The 19,984-nt window shown below is 37.9% G+C and overlaps 1 protein-coding gene across 2 annotated transcripts in view; it reads right to left on the reverse strand.

Annotated features, from left to right (window-relative positions):
* Positions 1 to 4,598: 4,598 nt before the first annotated feature.
* The window catches only part of HIPK3 (homeodomain interacting protein kinase 3), a 116,522-nt gene continuing 101,136 nt past the window's right edge, over positions 4,599 to 19,984 (reverse strand). For both annotated transcript variants that reach the window (XM_009334499.1, XM_009334498.1), the window contains exons 9-16: positions 17,608 to 17,729; positions 17,314 to 17,438; positions 17,037 to 17,198; positions 15,765 to 16,061; positions 14,674 to 14,814; positions 10,628 to 10,863; positions 10,221 to 10,348; positions 4,599 to 8,578 (exon numbers count right to left, since the gene is read on the reverse strand). In XM_009334499.1, the coding sequence (XP_009332774.1) occupies positions 8,102 to 8,578; positions 10,221 to 10,348; positions 10,628 to 10,863; positions 14,674 to 14,814; positions 15,765 to 16,061; positions 17,037 to 17,198; positions 17,314 to 17,438; positions 17,608 to 17,729 (1,688 nt within the window). In that variant the 3' untranslated portion in view covers positions 4,599 to 8,101. The remainder of the gene's footprint in view (positions 8,579 to 10,220; positions 10,349 to 10,627; positions 10,864 to 14,673; positions 14,815 to 15,764; positions 16,062 to 17,036; positions 17,199 to 17,313; positions 17,439 to 17,607; positions 17,730 to 19,984) is intronic.

Here is a 19,984-nt window from a genome sequence, read left to right on the forward strand (position 1 = left end):
GGAGACGGGTGGTGGGGGAAAAGCCTCCCCCCTCCGTGCCTTCGAGGGCACGTTGAAGGCAGTACCAGCTCTTGGCCCGGACTCCCTCCCTAATTTTTTGAAGCAATTGTGCCCAGCACTACCCTTTAGGTGCAAATGAAGCTGCGCTCACTCACAGTGGTCCTGTGACCTGGCAAGACTGAAAGTCCTGCTCTGCTCACCTCGGGAGCTGTTTATTGCCAGCTGATGTACTTGTGAGTCTCCGGGCTAGGACACCTCCAAAGATGGCCCTCATTATCTGAGGTGCCAGCGAGCATCTCTTCTTGCGAAGCAGCCCAAGCCCTGCCACAGCACAGAGCACCGCTGGCAGCATGGCTGCAAGTGCAGAAACAGCTCTGAGAATAAAGAAGCTGGAGCATACCGCAGGGGTTGAGCAAATGGGCAGCTACGTCCTCAGCCACCCAGCGTGCAAACACAGGAAAGGTCTTCTCCTGTCAGCGCCTCTCCTGCACTCACTTGGTCACTCTCTCCCTGCCCGTGACCTCTAGGCTGAAAGGGCAGCTTCAAAGGACGGAGATTTGCCTCTGCGATGCTTAAAGGCACAGCAGGAGACCAACCAGTACATAAAATGTATAATGGAGATCAGAGAAGGTGAGCCCCAGCAAGAGGCAGAAGCTGCCTCAGTCACAGTCAGACCAAACATCACGGCAATTCACATTCAGTGTTTTCTGTAATTAGTATTTGCAGCAGAGGTAATGTGAATTCTTTATTCTAATATAATTTCTTTCCTGGCACTGCTTCCTTGAGTTTTGTTCCCAGATCATGTCTGTGGGCAAGAGACAGTGATGGTGGGGAGGAGGAGCAAAGCGAAGGTGGGCTCGCGGCAGAACGTGCTCCAGGACCCCGACAGCTGATTCTGAAAGGGCACATCACTGCTTACATGCGGGAAAGCTGTCCTGGCCTCCCAGCAATTCCAGCAGAAAGGAAGTAGTTGTCTTTCTGATAAATTCTTAAAAGTCAGGTTTGAGGTAGAGCAAGCCCCAGCATGGGCAAGCCACAGCTTTACATCCTGCTACCCAGCTACGCAGAGCATCCCCAAAGTCCTGATGACCCATAATTACATATTTATCTGACTAGGTTAGCACACTCAGAATGTCACCAATACAATTACTCGGCCACTAATATGTCCCATTTGTGCCATTTTACTCACTTTTTCCTCAAATCACTAATTCAGTCTATGCAAAATAAGCTTCCACATGATGACTACTAATGACTATCCACAGAGAAAAGATGGCAGTTGTATGATTATTATAGTAAAATGGATAGCTTACTCCTCACTCGGGTTTATTTAGGGCCAACGCATTTAGTGCAGGGCCCTCTGGTGGTACCTTTTGTTATCTTTAGGGAGTCCTCTGTAAAAGCCATTTTCATTATTTTCATATTTTTCTAGGTTTTGTCATAACACAACCTCTGTAATAGATCCATCATTAACTTAATTTCGACAGTGCTTTTTCCTGATCTAGCTCTTAAACATTACAGTCATCTCTTAATTTTCCATTATACAGTATATGTTATGTATGTATTTTGTATATAATACAAGGGTTTTTTTTTTTTCCTAGCAGATTTAGTTGTTATTTCAAAGGATTTTTAAAATGCGTATTTTCCAGAATGATGGCTGGATAGGATCTCTTACAGCTAGTGAAAAATCACGAAAGTTTTCCCAAATAACTGTAGTTAGCTATTTCCTAAACTTACCTTTCCCAATTATATTCATCTTCATTGTCCAGAAAGATAATTTCAACCTCTGGGGGGTATCCATACTTGGTGTCGAGATTTGCTTTCCTGCATACATGCTCTCCTAGAGTGTGCATGTGCTCTGTATACCTGATATCAGGAACTTCTTTTTTTTGCGAGCAGCACATGCGTGTTGCCCATGTATTCCCTTCTGTGATTGCACTTGTGGTACAGGGAGGTGGAGTGGACATACTTGTAACCTGGCTTCCTCTCAGCTATGGAATCCTTAATGCTACAAAGTAGTCCAGATTCTAGAATAGATATCTTAGTATGGATAAAGAATCAAGATGTTCCATGCCCGTGAAGTTCTACTCTAGTTGGCTAAGGAGATGTATTGAGTATTTCTCCATAGGACCAGTATGTCTCTTGCTGGGGAAGAGTACTAGTTTACCATGCTACATAACGATAAACCACGTACACAGAGACAAAAATTCATGTTTGCATGGATTCTCCAACCTTTGCCCCAGAGCAATAGGTTGACATCATCTCTATGACCTTGGTTGAAATGATGAGTAAAACCTAGATCCAAAATTGCCTTGCTTTCAGTAGACCTACCGCAATCATTTTAAGTCTTGCTTGTCTTTATGAAGGAACCCATAGATGAGAACCTCATTCATAGGTGAGACTAGTGGCCATGCAGTGACTTCTCCATGAAGCAGGTGGCAGGCCATGGCTTCTACCTTTGCAACAGAACAGTTGGCGTTTTTAGTTTTGATGAATAAACAGGCCAAGTTTATGAACATCTCACTCCACAGATACAACCACAGAACAGAGTTCAGTCTCCGGGCACCTCTACCAACAGGGCGCAGATGCTCCCGACCTGCTACTTCAGGATTTAAGGAGAAGAATCCATTCAAATGTGCATTTCAGCCTCTCAGCATGAAGCTTCATTGTTCTAACAAAGAATAGTCAGCGCTGTTCCCCAAGACAGGGGCAGCTGGAATTACCTGGACCTGCTTAGAGCATGTACCTAACTCTCTTAAGAGATAAAATGCACCTTCTTACAGGTGAAAGGTAGGAAGATATAATAAACATCAATCACCATCAAATCTTATCCATGATGTAATATGCCTTCCTGCACAGCAGGATCTCATTGGTGTCAGACCGACCATTTAAGTCACGGTGTCATTCCGTGTGCAAAGAGAGGCAGGAACGGCTACAGCATTTCTCCAGCGTTTCTGAGCTCTGTACCGCAGAAGTCATGCCTTATAGGCCTATAAGGAAGTTACGGCTCTTTAAGAGGGGAGCAGTAGTATTTCACAACCCTGCCAAAACTTTGACTCATGCTGCCCTCAATTCATTACAGGAGCTGAAGTCGCTGTATGTGCAAGTTGCACTGATTAGTGTGAATCTACCACGATCGTTAGGACTGGACTGAGTGATACCAAACAGTAGCTTCTCTGTTGCCTCCCAGAGACTGATCATCTCTCCAGCTGAAAACCTAAGCTAATTCATTGAGAAAACATTGCATCATCCTGAACCAGTTTGTCCCACTACAGATCTGTAGCATGTGACAGCTCCATTGACTCTGAAAGCTCTTCCTTGAATGTATCTGCTATCACAACTGCGGTATAAATTTGTCCTTTGCATTCGGTGACAGGGAAAATACTCTCCAAATTTTAAACCAGTATTAGTCATCCTAAAAATAGTTGAGAGGAAGATTACTTACTCATAATTGTCTGTCCTAGTCCTAGGGACAGGACAGGAAAGAGCATGGGGACAGCTGGACATTATTACTAATAGGAAGCAAGAACGAAAGACTTCAGAGACAGTGTATTCCTTCTGAAAGGCTCAGGCTGCCTTTCCTTGTTTGCTAGACGTTTCCAAGATCAAGAGTGTAAAATACAGCAAGATAGTGGCCCTATTTTCAATGGGAGATGATGGATATAGATACCAACACCAATGCACATTTAAAAGTCAACAATATGCAAATCTAACTGCAAAGAACGAAAAGGAAGCAGCTTTCATAGCAGAGGTGTCTGTAGAATTCGGACAGATGTGTTTTCACGTAGCCTAAGGTGTAAGTGCTGCAGGAAGAGCTTTGCAGACAGCATGACCAACTTGCAGTGAAGAGTGAGCAGCTGTGAAAGATCAGTAACAGCAGCACCTCGTATTTAGCAAAGTAAAGCTTTCTGTCAATGCTGAAATAGTTTGGTATCAAAAATATATTGCACTGTCATTTCAGTCTTTTACATTTCATTTATGACAGCACCTTAAATGCTATGTTAAGCACAGAAACCATGCTACTTCATAAATACGCATACCCAATAGCCTGCTTCATGACAACTTCCAAACCACTAGATTTCAGTAAGTGCTGTAACCCCGTGGCAGAATCTGAGCACATTCGGCTGGCAACAGCAGCGGCAAATGCACCTTCCGTGGACGTCTGGTCCATAGCAGGCTGGCCATCTGGAGCCACTGACCGCGCGGGGCCACCTGCGGCAGCGGGACCACCTTCCTGCTGGCCAAGCGGCAGTTGCCACAGGCTTGATACGAACTTCAGCAGCGGCAATGTGTCTGCTGGTATCTGGGCCAGATAACCTTTTCCTAAGGTTGTAAAAGTGGGACAACTGGAACAAAGAACCTTCAAGGTTTAGCTACATTAAAGGCAGATTCTTAAGACCATCCTAAAAGCAAACCTTGAAAGTTAATTGTCCTGGTTTCAGCAGGGATAGAGTTAATAAAATTTAAAATTTCAGAAAGAAGAGCAGCTTAGTCAAATGATTATATCAGAATTTTAGAGCCCTTCCCATGAATTTTCATTGCCTTTACTTTAATCCAGCCTTGATGTAACACGACAAAAAATGAAAGCCACCAAAAGTCATCTGCTGCAATATATATTTTAATTCAAAGTGAATCTCGACAGTAATACACCATAAATTCTTATTTTGACACTCACCAAAATAGTCACCTGGAAAACCCGCTTTTTGTGACAAAGTACAGAAGGCTTGGTCACATTTAAATCACTGAGAACTAGAAAGAAATACTATCGCAAACTGTAAGAGACATTACATCCATAAAAAATTTTCCCAGTCCTCGTATTGTAATATTGCACAGTGCAATTGCTACATGGCGAACTAGTGTAGCATAGAAATCCAAAGCAAAAAAAAGCCACAAGTCTACAAATTGTTAAACAGTAACAGTTCAAACTTATTAATCAAGTCTCTATCACTGGGTGTTTCTAGAACAAGTCTTCCTACAGCTTGCAGTGTGATTTAACTTTTACTTAACACAAACCAAGTTAATTAGCAGTAAAAACAGAAAATTTAAAAATTAAAACCAAAAAAGTTAATACAGTAGCATATTTGACCAATAAAACACCCTGAAGTAAAGTTAAAAACTGAACACAAGAAATTCATATAAAATCTTGCAAATTAAAGTAATATGCAGATATGCAATTCCATAGTCATGCAGTGTTTTATTTAAAAAAGGCATTAAAACAGTAACGTGTATAAATGCTTCTCAGAGGATGACTTTTTTCACAGAAAAGGCCCTCACCCTGAAAGCTTTTTTTTCTGCAGATGGGCCCCGGACACTTGCAGCGACAAGAGTCCGTTCTCTCAGAGTATATTGCAGGATGGGGGAAAAGTCACCCAGTATATGGAATTTAAGCTGTGGCAGGATCCCAAATATTTCGTTCTTTGAAATGCAGACATTTCTAAAATTACAATACATAGAAAGAGCAGCAGATCTAATTTGGGGAGCATTTACAGCAACTTTTTCCTGCACACAATAGGGTACTGTTGTGATCTACAGATAATAGTGTCAATTTAACAAGCATGTTAGCTTAAAACCTTAAGCACAGTAAAAAGAAAGCACAGTAAATACAGACCAATGAAGATCCCCATGGCCCCAGAAAAAAATGCAGTATTTTTTTGTTATCACAATACAAAATTCATTTACTCCCTTTACATTGGTGATTCTTGGTGTGTCCATTGCCTGCAATGGAGTAAGCACCAAAAAAACATCGCTTCCCAACACAAGGGAGTGAACAGAAAACTATCTGCTGGACCATATAGCACAAGTTTGAAGTGGTAAGGTGGATATCCAATTTGAGCATTTTCTTGACGCCCTATATTTAGGCTTTATATATGTGTTGATAAGATTTCAAATTCATCAGGATACTCCTAGTTTCTAATGTATACTTTATATACACACACTTGTACAAAATGCATAGAGTTGACTACTAAAAACACTGAAACTTTTGGGAAAAGTTAGGTTTCTTAATTTTCAGTGTGATTAAAAATGTACTGCTGGTATTTTTATTATGATCTAATACTGTTGTGTTTTAGTTATTATTTAAAAAATAAATCAAATGTAGGCACATTTATTTCATTCAGACATTCATTAAATAAAACACTGCTTGTGTTAGTGGAGTAAAGAAAAAGATTACCAGTTATTAGCTTATCGACAGAGTTAAACTCAAATGCTTTGCACTCTTATTCCAGTCAACATTGCAAGGATTGTATTCCAGATTTTGTTTTAAAAAAAAGTTAAGTCAAGCCTGCAAGATGCAGCTTCTTAAGTGTCTACACAATGCCAATATGAAAACATAAAAAAATTAAGTTACATCAATACATCCACTTATATGCAGTGATGAGCTCAAAGTTAATGGAGATAAAATACTGATGCAAATAACACACCCCAAAAAAAATATGCAATCATCTTCCATCATTTACAGTATAGTAGTTACGACACTTCAAACATGAAAACAAAATAATAAAAAAACCCAAACCCAAAACCTGGCTTCTATTTCATGTAATTAGACTTGTACAGAAATTAGAAGGCTAAGAAAGAACTAGTTAATCACCTAATTTCACAGCTATCTGAAGTGGCAATCATTATATAGCAGCTTATCTATGATACATTCAAGATAAATGATACAATTTATTACTTGCCCATAAGCTAAAACACAGCCTCAGCTTAATACCTTCTGTAAATCCCATCTCTACACTACAGTATACTTGAGGTCTATGAAAAAGTAGCTACCTTTCATAGGAAATGGATGATTAAGTCTTTGGTGCTGCAAAAGCAACTTCATTTGAACAAAACAAAAAAACCGAAAAAGACACACTTCCTAAGGAAAAAAATAATGCAAAAAGCATGTAATTTACGTCCCTGACGGAATGTATTAAATAAGCAAACACCCGCAACAGGCTAAAACAAATACTATAATGTAAAAAGACTAAAATCTCTCCCATGCATAAATGAAAGATTGCACACAAAGAACTCACATCTTTTCAAGCTTCAATAGTAAATATTCTGCTACTAGTTATTAAATACTGCATGGTTTGCTCAAGCTAAGATGAAACCACGTCATGGATCAATGAGCACTTGGCTTTTTCTTTCATTAGCTAGTCAGTCATGCCTACCGCACCTCTAAACATTTTATTATATCCAATTAGACAAACACTTTTAAAATAAACTACTTAGGTTGTATTGCAGTTCCATTTACCAGTATGAAATACTGTGTTGTGTGTCACTATTCAATAGCTACTGAATCAACTTTTCTTAAGCACTACTAAAGTCTTGTCCTGAAGCTAGATCATTCTGGGGAAAAAAGACAGCAAAATTCGGCTACAGCAAAACATGCTGCCTTCCCGATAAGGAAAACACACCCAATACTAAAATCATACCACACAAAACCCAAAATGAGCATTACGCTATCAAAAAATCAGCAGATCTGAATTTTTAAGTGCTGCAGTCCTCAACATTTATATATAAGTAATAACATTAACAACCTCAAATATTTAAGGCACTATGTGTGGGAACAGTTTACAATGCAGCTGAGATTATTAGGACAACAACATTTAAGAGCAATGTTTAGGCTTTTTTTTTTGCCCATGCAAAAGACACATGCAATGTGAAGAACAACAGCTCAACTTTTAGATAAGTGACTCAACATTTAAACACCAAGATACGCAATACAAACAAGTTACTTCTACACTGTACTGCTGACATGTGCATCTGTTGCTCTAGTTCTGTACACTGAATGGCTTCCCAAATGTAGACGTGTCTTGCACTAGTTCGAAGGCAATTTTATAAAAAATAGCAGGAGCAAAACCAGATTTCTGCTCCCACAAGTCACCTGTCTAAAGTTACTATATAAGAAGATAACATGACCAAAGACAAGTTATACCAAATGTGCAAAACACATTAAAAGTGAGTTTTTTTAAAGCTCAGAGTTGTTTAAATTGCACCCAAGTCTACATGATTCAAAAAAATAATTTTCCTGTTGTGCCATGGCTAATATTTAATAAATACCATGTTTCTTCTTAAATCAAACTTCTGTATCATTGAACTTCCTCAATAAACTGTATTTGAGTTCTCACATAAATGGATACTGGCTGAGTTTTGTTGGACTCAATGGAAATCCTGTGTAAGCAGGTGATGCTGCAATGTACGAATGTGGTGGGAAAATCGGTTTGTATTGAGTCTGATGAATGGTTGGGGAAGGTAAGAGACGGGGATTTATGCCAACTGGAACTTGGTGTACTATACCACTGGGATGAGATATATTGTACGTTGGATGTTGTAACAAGGGTCTTGAGGTACATGGTGAGGCAAGGAGGTGGGCAACAGGTGCAGCAGTACTAAGGGGCGCCGACGACGGGTACGGAAGAATAGCAGGCTGTCCTCCAAGGTGGGTACTTCCAGAGAGATGCGCGTGCACGGTAGTGTGATTTGGACTTCCTTGCGGAAGGGAGAAAGCGTGACCGGCAATGCTGGCTGGGATGTAAGCCTGCTGCCTCCGGTGAGCATAGTTTCCGTTCCATTCCTGCGGCCCAGATCCAAAGTGCTGAACCTGTCCACACACAGAAATGGGCAGGTCTGAATATTTCTAAGTATAAAGAGAGTTTGAAAAATGGAATAATGCACTAAAACTAGTCAACTTAAAATCAAGAGAAACAGAGACAGGAATAATTAAATGCTTAAACAAAACAAAAAAATTAGCTATTTAGATAGTAGCACAGACAGGAAATCTGACAGTAAGATGGTAAACAGAACACAAGTTATTTTAATGCTCTTGCAATAAAAAAAGAAAAAAAAAAGATAAAATGCCATGCTGGGCTGTTTTAACAGAAATACCATGTATCACATGAGCAAGGTGCTTATTCCACTCTACTCAGCACTGGCTTGGCATCAATTGGAAGTGCTGCATTCAGTTTGGGCACCATAATGAGGCACAAAGAGGACAAATAGGAGAGAAATTTTAGAGGAGAGCAGAAAAAATAATAAACGGATTGAAAATATCTGAGACAACTAGGCAAACAGAAGTCTAGGGCTATGATCACAGGAAGATGTGGCAATCATTAACAATTATAAAGAGAAAGACTAAAAATCAATTACTCCCACTAAATGATGCAGACTTCAAACTACATAGAGCATCTACCAAAGAAGGAAGGATCAGCATAAATTTTTGTAATGAAGATAACATTCTACACTTTCTGCCAAGAGGCTGAGGAGCTGCACTCATTGAAGAGATTAAGAATTAATACTATGCTGATCATATTAAGGTTTGCTTAGAATTAATTAAACCAATCCTTCTGCATAATCATGCAGAAGGTGAGATTGTGTCACCCACCCAAATGTTTCTTTCAGTCTAAACTATTCAAGTAATTATTGGTAAATCCTCTTATCTACATATAGCATGCTTGCATTTAGTATTTAACTTGCAGTTTAATATTCACAGTTACTCTGCAAGACTTATACAAACAGGTACTGCTCTTATATTAAATGTACCTCCAGATATCTAACCAAAAGCTCAATGCAGCTACAGCTCAAAATTAATTAATTAAAAGGGGCTTAAACTTGATGTCATGTGTAAACTTCAGTTCTCAGCCACAGTAGACACATTTACTATGTTGTTGGGTAATGATAAAAGTAGCTTTTAAATTAACTTTGGCTATCTTCCAACACTGGATTGAACTACAATCACAACCTCTTCCTGCCCCAGCTTCACTACCTGGCAGCAAAGGTAAGAAACAGTTGGGTTTGCTAAGCTCTATCTCATCTCTGGATACTCAAACTACAAGCATTTTTGTGCACACCACTAACAGAACAAGACTGAAATATAGCCCCAGTTTTTAACTGCACCCTATGAGCGTTTTTAGCATTTGGATACAGGGGGAAAAAAAATGTGCTTACATTTTTTTCATTTTGTCTCGTGCTTTGATTTTGTGTAGGCATTAATAATTTTCCCAGTATGGCTTTTCTATCATTTTTAAAAATAAAGTCAGCTGCTTTAAAGAAAATGACCAAAAGTGAAAGATACTTATGACTTGCCCAGTAAGTTGAAATCCATTTTCAAGATTTGAACACTTCTGCAATCAAGTTGTGGAAAACCTGCAGTTGCCATTTACAGCAATTGAAATTGTGAGCATTCAGCATGTTTGGAACCTCAAGACAGAAAAAATAAATACTTAGATGTGAGTAAGTACACATACCTGACTGAAGTTTATATGTTGCTGATGGAATGCTGATGTCAGTTTTTGCTGACGGTTTCCTATGACAGAAGACTGGTTTATTCTTCCCAGGACAGACCGACCCTTTTTCAGTGGCTGGCATGTAGCATCTTTGAAGATATAAATGAACAAAGTTATGTTTTTGTTGTCCCTAGTCTCTTCTAACAAAAGTTAGACAAAGTTTCATTTACTTCAGCATACAGGGAGAAAGAATAAAATAATACACTAATTAAAGTCTTAAAAAACCAACACAACTTAGAAGTGTTTATTAGAGATTAGCAGACATACGAGTAGGTCAAAATCTTCATATGTATGGCTATTGAATAAACATTCAAATTTCTATTCTTATCTACTGGTATAGAAAGAAAAAAACACCTGAAATAACTTACCTGTATTCACCATCTGTTCATCGAGATGTAACCTGTTTTCAAGTCTCATTGGTGGTACCACTACCGTGCAAACAGCTGATTTGGTTTCAGGATTAACTGATGCTCTTGCTTCCTTATTTTTATTGGTATTAGCTACAAAGCCATTTTCCACAAATGGGCTGTCATGTCCCGAAGAGTCTGAAGTTGGGGAACCATCCACTGTATCACATCCACTTTCCTGTTCGTCATCTGACATACTATCAAAAATAAAAGTATTGCATTGAAACAAATACATTTTCATAATATAGATGCATTTTATTAAATTACCACATAAAATTTATGGAAGTGAAACTACTCAAAGGTGGATAAAAATGTTACATTTTAATTATACAAGCACAGACATTCAGATGGCAGTTCAATATTCAAACTCATTCTACCCATACATTGCAAGGCTCAGAGAAAGGAGATAATTTCTACATAAAGACTTAGATGTGTAACCCAACTTGCATCCACTTTGTAATTTATTTTTTAAATAATCTTGTACTTATAAACCACCTGAAATTTAGGATTTTTAGGTCAAATAAAAGGTTGAAGAAGATTATTTCATTTCTTCCTGAATCAAAACATAAAGGTATCCCAATGGTTATTACACTAGCAAAAGAGAATATAATGATCTAATTTTCTTCTAGAAATCAGTCACATCCCGGAGTCTGCAAAAAGCCGTCCCTAGGGCCCGTGAGAGTCAGGATAGGATAGAGCGCGCTGAGGAAGCAATCTGCACAGCGGCAGGCAGCTCCCTCTCATCTGCATATCAACCACCAGCAGCTACACTAGACCTTATCTACTGAAAAATTAGGTCTCTCTGAAGTTCCTCCAGAGAGCACTGCCTGTGCGTGACTGACAGATTCTTTTTCACAGATTTAGATTAAGGAGACAAACACAACCCTCTATTTACACGGCAGCTATTTTGGCACTTGTGGTCTGTGAAATCCATGCTGGTCAAGTGGTGCAAACTCATTCATTCAACTACTGCTTTTACCAAAGCAGATGGAAGGGGAAAGAGGTGGAGAAACCAACTGATAATAATAGCCTTTGCTAATATTTATTGAAGCTCCATGCTTGTATCAGAAGAGGAAAGGGCTAAGATGATGGTAAATGCCAGCTGCCAAAAGCAAACCACAGTCCAATCAGTGGAACCAGAACTAAATACCTTCTAGGCAGCAAGTAGTAAACAACCTGGGAAAGGAAACTAATTTACGATGAGGCATATTGCCAGAAAAGATATTAATTTCATTTACCTATTATTTATTACACAAGCAAAAGGTACATCACAGACCCATCACTAACAACAATTAAAAACAAACTTAACTAGTCCTCAACTGCGACTGCAGCAGGTATGGATTACAGAGATAGCAAGAGACATCCCCTCACTTAACGGAGCTCAAATGAATGGTATGAGGTCATGAGTAAGTGTAGATGCTAACAAAGTTTCTAGTTAGAGAGGATAGGCATGAGAATTCAGAATTTCTATAAACTAGAAAAACATGAAAACCCCAGTTTATATTAAAAATTGGCAGAACACATGCTTAACTTAAAACATGCAAGTAATGGCACTGAATTCACTAACCCCTAAACATACGGTCAAGTCCTTTGGTGATTTTATAGCTAATGTAACAGGTCCTTATAGCATGGTGATTAAATTAAGACAATATAAATAAAACCATTTACAAAATTTAATTTTTCATGAAAAGTACTTTGACACTATGAGGTCCAGCACAAAAACCTGAAGTCTTAGTCAACAGAGCTAGGTTAGTCTGAATAGTTTTTTTAAGTAACAAATAGTGATACTGTGACAACTACTGAGCAATTAATTATATTTCTATATTCTTAACTTTTGATTCAAGTTACTAATTATGTGACTTAATATAAGCCAAATGCTAATGAAACCAGAATCTGACACATTCCTCTGCTATTGACATAAAGTTGAACTACAGAGGGGAAGTGAATTACAGGTCAGTTCCTTGCAATTCAAAGAAAACACTGTAAAATCAAGCAGGTCTTTATAAAAACTTGTCTGAAGTTTTGAATATTTTGTTATTAAAGGGTAAGCAGGATTGACAATGTTAACCATCAGCCAGTAAGACTGCCTGACGCCTCCCAGTATACGACATTTCTTGTTAACTAAATCTTTACTAAAATTTAACCATTTGAATGGAAATTCCTCAAATGCTTCTAGTTATTCTCGTTTCCACAGTCAGAAATGACAAATGCTTGAAAATAAGACCAAGGAAATATACCTGGGTTAGTCCATCTATATAACTCTGCCAACTTTTTATTTTAGTATTTCCAAAGTCCCAGAAATGACAGAAATTTGTCTGGGATTATCTTCTACATCAAGTCACCCTAAAAAAAAGGAAAAGTCTATCCATGTGCTCCATTACTATACTTTTGTTGTTGGATCTAGCACTTGTGTCCGCAGAATGAGTTGGATCAGTTTAGTAACCTAATAGAAAACTAATCCACTCAAAAACCCGTGTGACACGAAGCTGCATCTTGAGTAAACTTAAAGCCCTTCCCCAGTCCGAGCACTCATCAGACTATACATGTCATCTCCTTAGAATACGCCTTCCCCGCCCTGGACAGTAGAGAGTAACAACCCACTACACCTTTCAGTGTATTCAGCATCCAATACTGCAGAGATTTGTTTACTGAATCCAAAGATTTCAGGCCTTACAGAATACCAACTGGATGTCGAAGTTGTTCATGCACCAGTCTTTTTTTTATACCCCCACCCTTTTTTTTTTTAGGGGAGAGGGTTGTGTTTATATAAACAGAATCATTTATATATCGTATCCATCCAAAATTTAAAACAAATAAAACTGCCCGTACAGCCCAGCAGTTCCATTTCCTTGTCAATACATGCTGTGACAGAACCTTTAATTACTTTAAACAAACTTTTTTTCCATTAAGACTCCAATCTTATTCATTTTGCACAACGAAACTGCTCCGAGTTTGAATCACTCTTTTCTATATAGAAAGCTATTCTACAGAAAATAGGAAGTGAACTGTAGAATAAAAATAAAAGAATTGGTTACGCTTATGGCAGCCGCAGGTTGCTTGACAAAAAATGAATTGTATCCCTAGGTCACAGAATTTCTATGAGATATTGGGTAAATCGTACTGAACCAAACTTTTCACCAATACCAGCAACTATATATCCCAAATGTTTCTTGGGCCACAAACTCATATCTAGGAATCTGATTTGTAGAAAAGCCACAAGTAGCTACAATTAAAATTTCAACATATTAGCACCAGAAGGGCAGGGACTGAACTAAGAGGAAGAGCCATCTGCAGGTGCTCCAGCCAGAACATCCCAAGTCAGTGGGAACTTCTGACTGTGTCACACATCCGTGTTTTACGAGTGTCACACAGATAGATGCTTTAGTGTCAAGCTGTCAGGTACTATAGAAAAAAATGCCATACAGTAGTTCAGATTTACGTTGACTGTTTCTGTAAGAGTGAATTTCGAATAATGTCCAAAAATGAAGGCTTAAGCTAGACATCAAGCTGTGAAGATAAAAATATTTAAAAGCTGCTCAAATGAACAGTGTTCACATAAGTGAGGCTTATGTTTGGTAGCAGTAAAAAAGACATCAATGTCATTAAAGATTACAATACAAGATACACAATGGGAGAACAAGAGGGTGCAAAAATTAAAGATGTTCTGGTAACTTCAAATCTGTCACATCCTACTTCGGCTTACTTAATTTTGCAACCTTAAAAGACACTTGTTCTAAAGGAAGTTGCATGCAACACGTTTATATTTTCTGTGTAAACATCATTCAATTCAGTGTTCTGAAAAACTTCTAAGGTAGCAAGACGCATCTGTTAGGAACGATAAAAGAACAGTCTACGCTGTGCAACTGTAGGCCAATACATTAATTTTTAAATACATCGTTTAGCCTCACCAGATGGCAACATAACAAAACTTTCACATTTTTTATTATAAACCAAGTCTGCTGTACACTAGGATCTTTCTTTTTACTGAAAGGAGCACAGCTTTTTACCTGTTGGATCTCTTGCAAGGAGATGGACTAGACTGTCCTGAGGAGCTAGTACTCAGAGTGCTATCAGGACTGCTGAGTGAACACACGCGGTCAATGTTCAGGGTGTTCTGGCAGGCTTCACAGTCAAGGCTACCTTTACACCTACCACACAAGAAGAAAGCGAGCAAACATATCATCTCTCATTCATTCTTTCCGTATGCCACTGACTTAGGTGTCATTATGGAATAAAAAGGTGTCAAATATTAGAAAAGTCCCCTTAAATGTAAATTAATGTCCAATTCCTTGTTTCTTTTACATCCAAAACAGATTTTTAAACCTTTTCAGAGTTCTTTTGGAAATTCTAGGCTAAACATGCGTTTTTTGAAACCTACTAAATGAATAAATTTTTTACTGAATCAATACTAGAACAAGTAGGTAAAACATTTCACTACAACAGTTCAGAGCCTTGAAACATTTGACAAAGTTTAGATTTAAAATACAAGTTCCTCCAGTTCAGAATCATTACAAGTAAAAATAAAGTCTAACAAACAAACGCTTTTAAGCCCTCATTTAAAATTATACATGCTTCTTTGATAGCTTTGTGGAAGAAAACTCCTTTAGGGGACCACGTTCAACATCTGCTTTTATACCCAAATGCACACCTTTTCATACTGTTAGATAAGTATTTTCTACCCATACATATGTGATGTTATCTACTGTATGCTACTGCTAGAATGATAACATTGATTATACAAAGCCAGAAGACTGATCTTCAACAAATAAATAGGGTATGACGATATTAAGAAGAAGAAGGAAAAAAAAAAAAAAGTATGCTGGACCTAAAAGTATTCTGTTTTGACCAAATCTGTTACAAAAGAGTTATAAATTATTTGTTTCCTGTTGCAAATGCCTAACGTACATAGATCAATGAGGTGGACTTTTGAAAGTATTTGTCACTTTCAAATAATATACTGCTACAGAGTTAACTTCTTAGTGAAATTTGATTATAAGTGCATTTGTCTTTTTCTAACTCAGATTCATTAAATACAGTAGCTATGCTAAGACAGCTATATTTAAGTAACACCTTAATAAAAGTAAACATCGATTCTTACTCTCTCAGTGAACGTGTTCGTCCTATGTCATCTTCATCTGTGTCACTGCCGATGGTGATCACGCTGACTGCTGGGCTGGGGGAACTGGCAATGAAGATAGCCTGCCGCTGTTTGGTTGAAAGAGATGAATCAGGGTCCAGCCTGACCGATGCTTCACAACAGTTACTTTCCTGTCCTTCTGAGTTATGATTGTCCTGTGCTTCTATACAACTTATTCTCTTGACAGCCTTCAGGTTAAGTATCTTTGGAGATATAAAGGCTGAATTTTGGATATTGGTATTTTGTAACACATTGCTCCTGCGAAGAAAACACACCATTTGACATTTAGTGAATCTCTACCAACAGACCTGGAAACTGTATTATTTTCAACAAAAACAAAGAAAGCAACGTAGGCTAACACACCAATTTTCTAAACTAATACAAAGAAAAACATAAAACAGGAAACACGGTCATAAATATTTGGCATATATGATTTCAGACATTGATAAAAAAAAATCCAGAAACTTCCTAATAAGAAGCTACATTGCCGCATCCAAATTAAGTAATATCTAAGACTGAAATTTGCAACAACATTGAATATGATACATTGAAACCCCCATTTTCTTATAAACAAAAAAAGAAACTAAAATCCTGTTTGGGTGAAAAACAAGCAAACAAAACCTGGCCAGATTTCTTGTGAAGATTCTCCCTGAAAAAAAAAGCTCGTAGCCTCTGGATAAAATCCTTGCTTAAAACAAGACTGCTGAAATTGCCCTCTGTAACCCATGCTTTTCCCTTTATTGAGCACCCCACACCTTTGCAAATGCTTTGTATGGCAGTAGGGCATATTTTCTTCAGCAAGAAGCTGAAATATTTTTGGCCACCAGTGAAAGACAGACTATTCTTCAGACAATTGTAAGGCATACTGTAACCCTGTTATATAGTACCTCTTTATTTTTAGTTGTCTAAAGCTGATATATCCTCATGCACATAAGCTTAGGAATATCTCATTAGAGCTACCTCAAGATATTCTTATACCTTCCCAAAGGCTATGAAGACAACTTTGCTATCGTGATAGGCACATACTAATCAACCGGAACTAAAACCTTACTATTGCAAGTATTTTTCCATCTAGTCTGTATTACCAAAATAACACTGAAAACTTAGGGCAGAAAGAACAAGTTTTCCCAAAAGACCATTTAAGTATAATTGTCGCTAACAAACATGCCGCTTTTACAGGCTATTCCCCTGCCCACTGAACTGTCTCTGAATGTTAGAAATAATTCTACTAACCTGTTCTGACACAGTTTGTTCCTCTTGGTAGCTGCAGGCTGAGGCCAGACAACATGTGCAATACCCACACTAATTGGCTGAGGGGCAGACAAGGTTATCTGATGTGTTAAAAGAGGCTGCGGTATCATTGAATTGTAATGGGTGCCCTGGGTAATCATCTTCCTGAGGAAAAATAAAGGAAGTTTTAAATTGCAAGTCATTTGCATCGCATCCGTAGATCTTGTTAAAGCAAAGCCATTAAGGTATTGCACAAAAATATGTGCAAAAAAAGACTTACCCCCAGTCTCCAAGCCTCTGTGGGCCAGCCACAGGATCAGAGGCCAGAGATGTAGCAGGAGCTGCCACTGGCGCTACTTGCTGCCATGCAGGAACCAGTATTTGCTGGGTCTGATTCGACCACGTCTGTTATGAAGCAGAGGAGATTTCATAATACAAAGAACAACTGAATTTACATTAGCTGCTTGTAGTTCAGCACAAAACAGAAGAGGGACTGCAACAGAACTCTACAGGGTGAAAATATTTACCAACTAATAATAAAACAAGTAAGATTTTTACTTTAAAGTAAGCCAACCTGAGAAAGGATTCCTGCTCGAATCTGTAGTGGCTGAATTGCATGGGCTTGGGTCACCAACGGAACTGCATTATCCACCCTCAGGGAGAAACTGGTGGGTTTACTATGGTTTGTAGGAATTCCTATCAGGGAGAAAAAACACACACCCAAGCTTTAAGCAAAACACCAGTCTTGCATATGTTTTCTGAGCAGAATGCAAATATAAAGGATAATTTTACAACATTCTACTATTTTATCTTGATGTGTTTATGATCTAATTCCAGAATTTAGACTTTCAAACCAAATAAATCAACACCTAAAAGATTTTTGTACCATTACATATCTGCACAAATATTTGATGTTGTAATTTCCAGAAAGAACTGCCAATAGGTACTATTTGAGAACAGACTACTGGAAAGCGGAACGACTTTGGCAGAAAGTTCTGCAAAGCTAAGCATTTTACTCTTTATCACAAATTACATTAAAAGTATTTGAAAGGAAGCAGACAAAAGTAAGCAGAACTGAATTTCAAAGCTTCTCACAGCTGACTGCTACACATCTCATGCTCTGTATTTCCACCTAGCTGAAACCCATTCCTTTTAGCTCTTATAGCTGGCAACGCCACATGTATAATGCCCATATTTGTTACCAACTCTTTTGTGGGAAATAATGTAAGATTTTCTGTGTATGCCATCAAATATTTGCAGTAGAATCCACAATCCTATTCCTCCCTTTATCAAAATAATGCAAACCATAGCACTGTTGGAATAGTACCACAAGAGCATAATAGGAAAAAGATGCATCTCGTGCTCTGTATAGATTTCAATATTGTCACAGGAAACTAACAGACGTATAGCAATGCTTCAATGTTTACTAATAATAATAATTTTTGATGTAATAATGTTAAAATAAAATGAAGGAGGAATTTTTTTCAACAGATATTGCAAAAGAACAGCTATGCTAGAAGAAAATACTGGCTAGGCAAATGTACTGATTTCATCTTCTAAGTGCACTTTGTGTCTTGTGCTTTAGTCAAAGACTAAGCAATGGGTGTTTGGAGGTAACTACTAAAGAACTGCTAAACTAAAGATTAAAAGTGGTTTGTTGTGTTTTTTTTTTTAAATCTTTACAATAAAGCATGAAAGAAGAATCTTTATCTGATGTAATTCTCTCATGTGATAACACAATACTAAGTTATAACCATGGGTCCAAAGCTTTTAATTTTGAAACGCTGTTGACTAATTTTTTCCACACAGCCATCTAGAACAGCAACATCTTAACTGTGCAGAAGTAGCAAGCTTTAGCACTTCAGATATTCGACAGAGCAGCCAAGCAGGGAAACCTTGAAGCAGTGCCAGATACCATTAATATCTCTTTCACCCAGCAACTCAACTTGTCACCTATGTGATGAAAACAATATATTCCCTTCATTCAAGCTGTAGCAGAATTTAAATTCAGAAATTTATCATCATACTAAGAATACAGTATACAGATCACAGCTAAAGTAAGTATTTGTCTGTACTGTTTCCTTTTCTATAATCACTTTATTCATCTGGGTATAATGAAAACAGTAGGGTTTTTAAATTATGAAATATGTCATTGTGTAAAGCATATATACAATTTAAGTAAGAAGTTATGTAGCCGCATTAAGTGCTCGGAAGGAAATCTGTATGAAGCTATGCATTTAGCTCATACAGCCTCTGACACTCTGCATGGTGAATACTCGGAGCTTTCATGAGTTTCTGGAACCCAAGATAGATGCAGCAGCCACAGATAACATTACTGATAAAGTCTGCCGTATCTGTCTTTATCTAAAGAGATAAAGACTTCCTGTGCTCTAAGTTTAGGTTAAAAATGTTTTGGGTTTTTTTTCCAGAATTAATCTAGTGTGATTTCTATAACTTCAAACTGCAGAGGGAGAACTAAGGAGGAGTTTGAAAGTCATTCTTAAAAAAACCTACTTCCTGTAAACTCCATCATTTCAAGATCTGACCTCAACATAAAGCTGAACCATCACCAAGACAGATAAATTGCATCTTTGGAGATGAAGACTACGATCAAGCTAACTTAATAAGCAAACAATACAAACTACCTTTCCCTCTCCATAAATGACTATTAATAGGATAATAAAGGCTGTTTTTCATCAGCTCCTCTCTGATCAGCCCATTATAAACAGAAAAAACAAGTTTTGCTTGATTTGTTCTGAGATCTAAATGAAGTTTTAAAGACTCCTCCAAAAAATAAGACCTACTTTTGTATGATGCAAATGCATTTGTTTAGGGAAACAGAGGTCAACTGCATTACCATGTGTCCTTCTAGAGATGCATATGCTTATTGGGTGGTTTTCTACACTGCAGAAATACTTCTGTGCTAGCATTTCCACCTCGCCATCTTCCAA

This window comes from Pygoscelis adeliae, unplaced genomic scaffold (assembly GCF_000699105.1).
Source record: "Pygoscelis adeliae isolate BGI_AS28 unplaced genomic scaffold, ASM69910v1 Scaffold171, whole genome shotgun sequence".
Classification (NCBI taxonomy): domain Eukaryota; kingdom Metazoa; phylum Chordata; class Aves; order Sphenisciformes; family Spheniscidae; genus Pygoscelis; species Pygoscelis adeliae.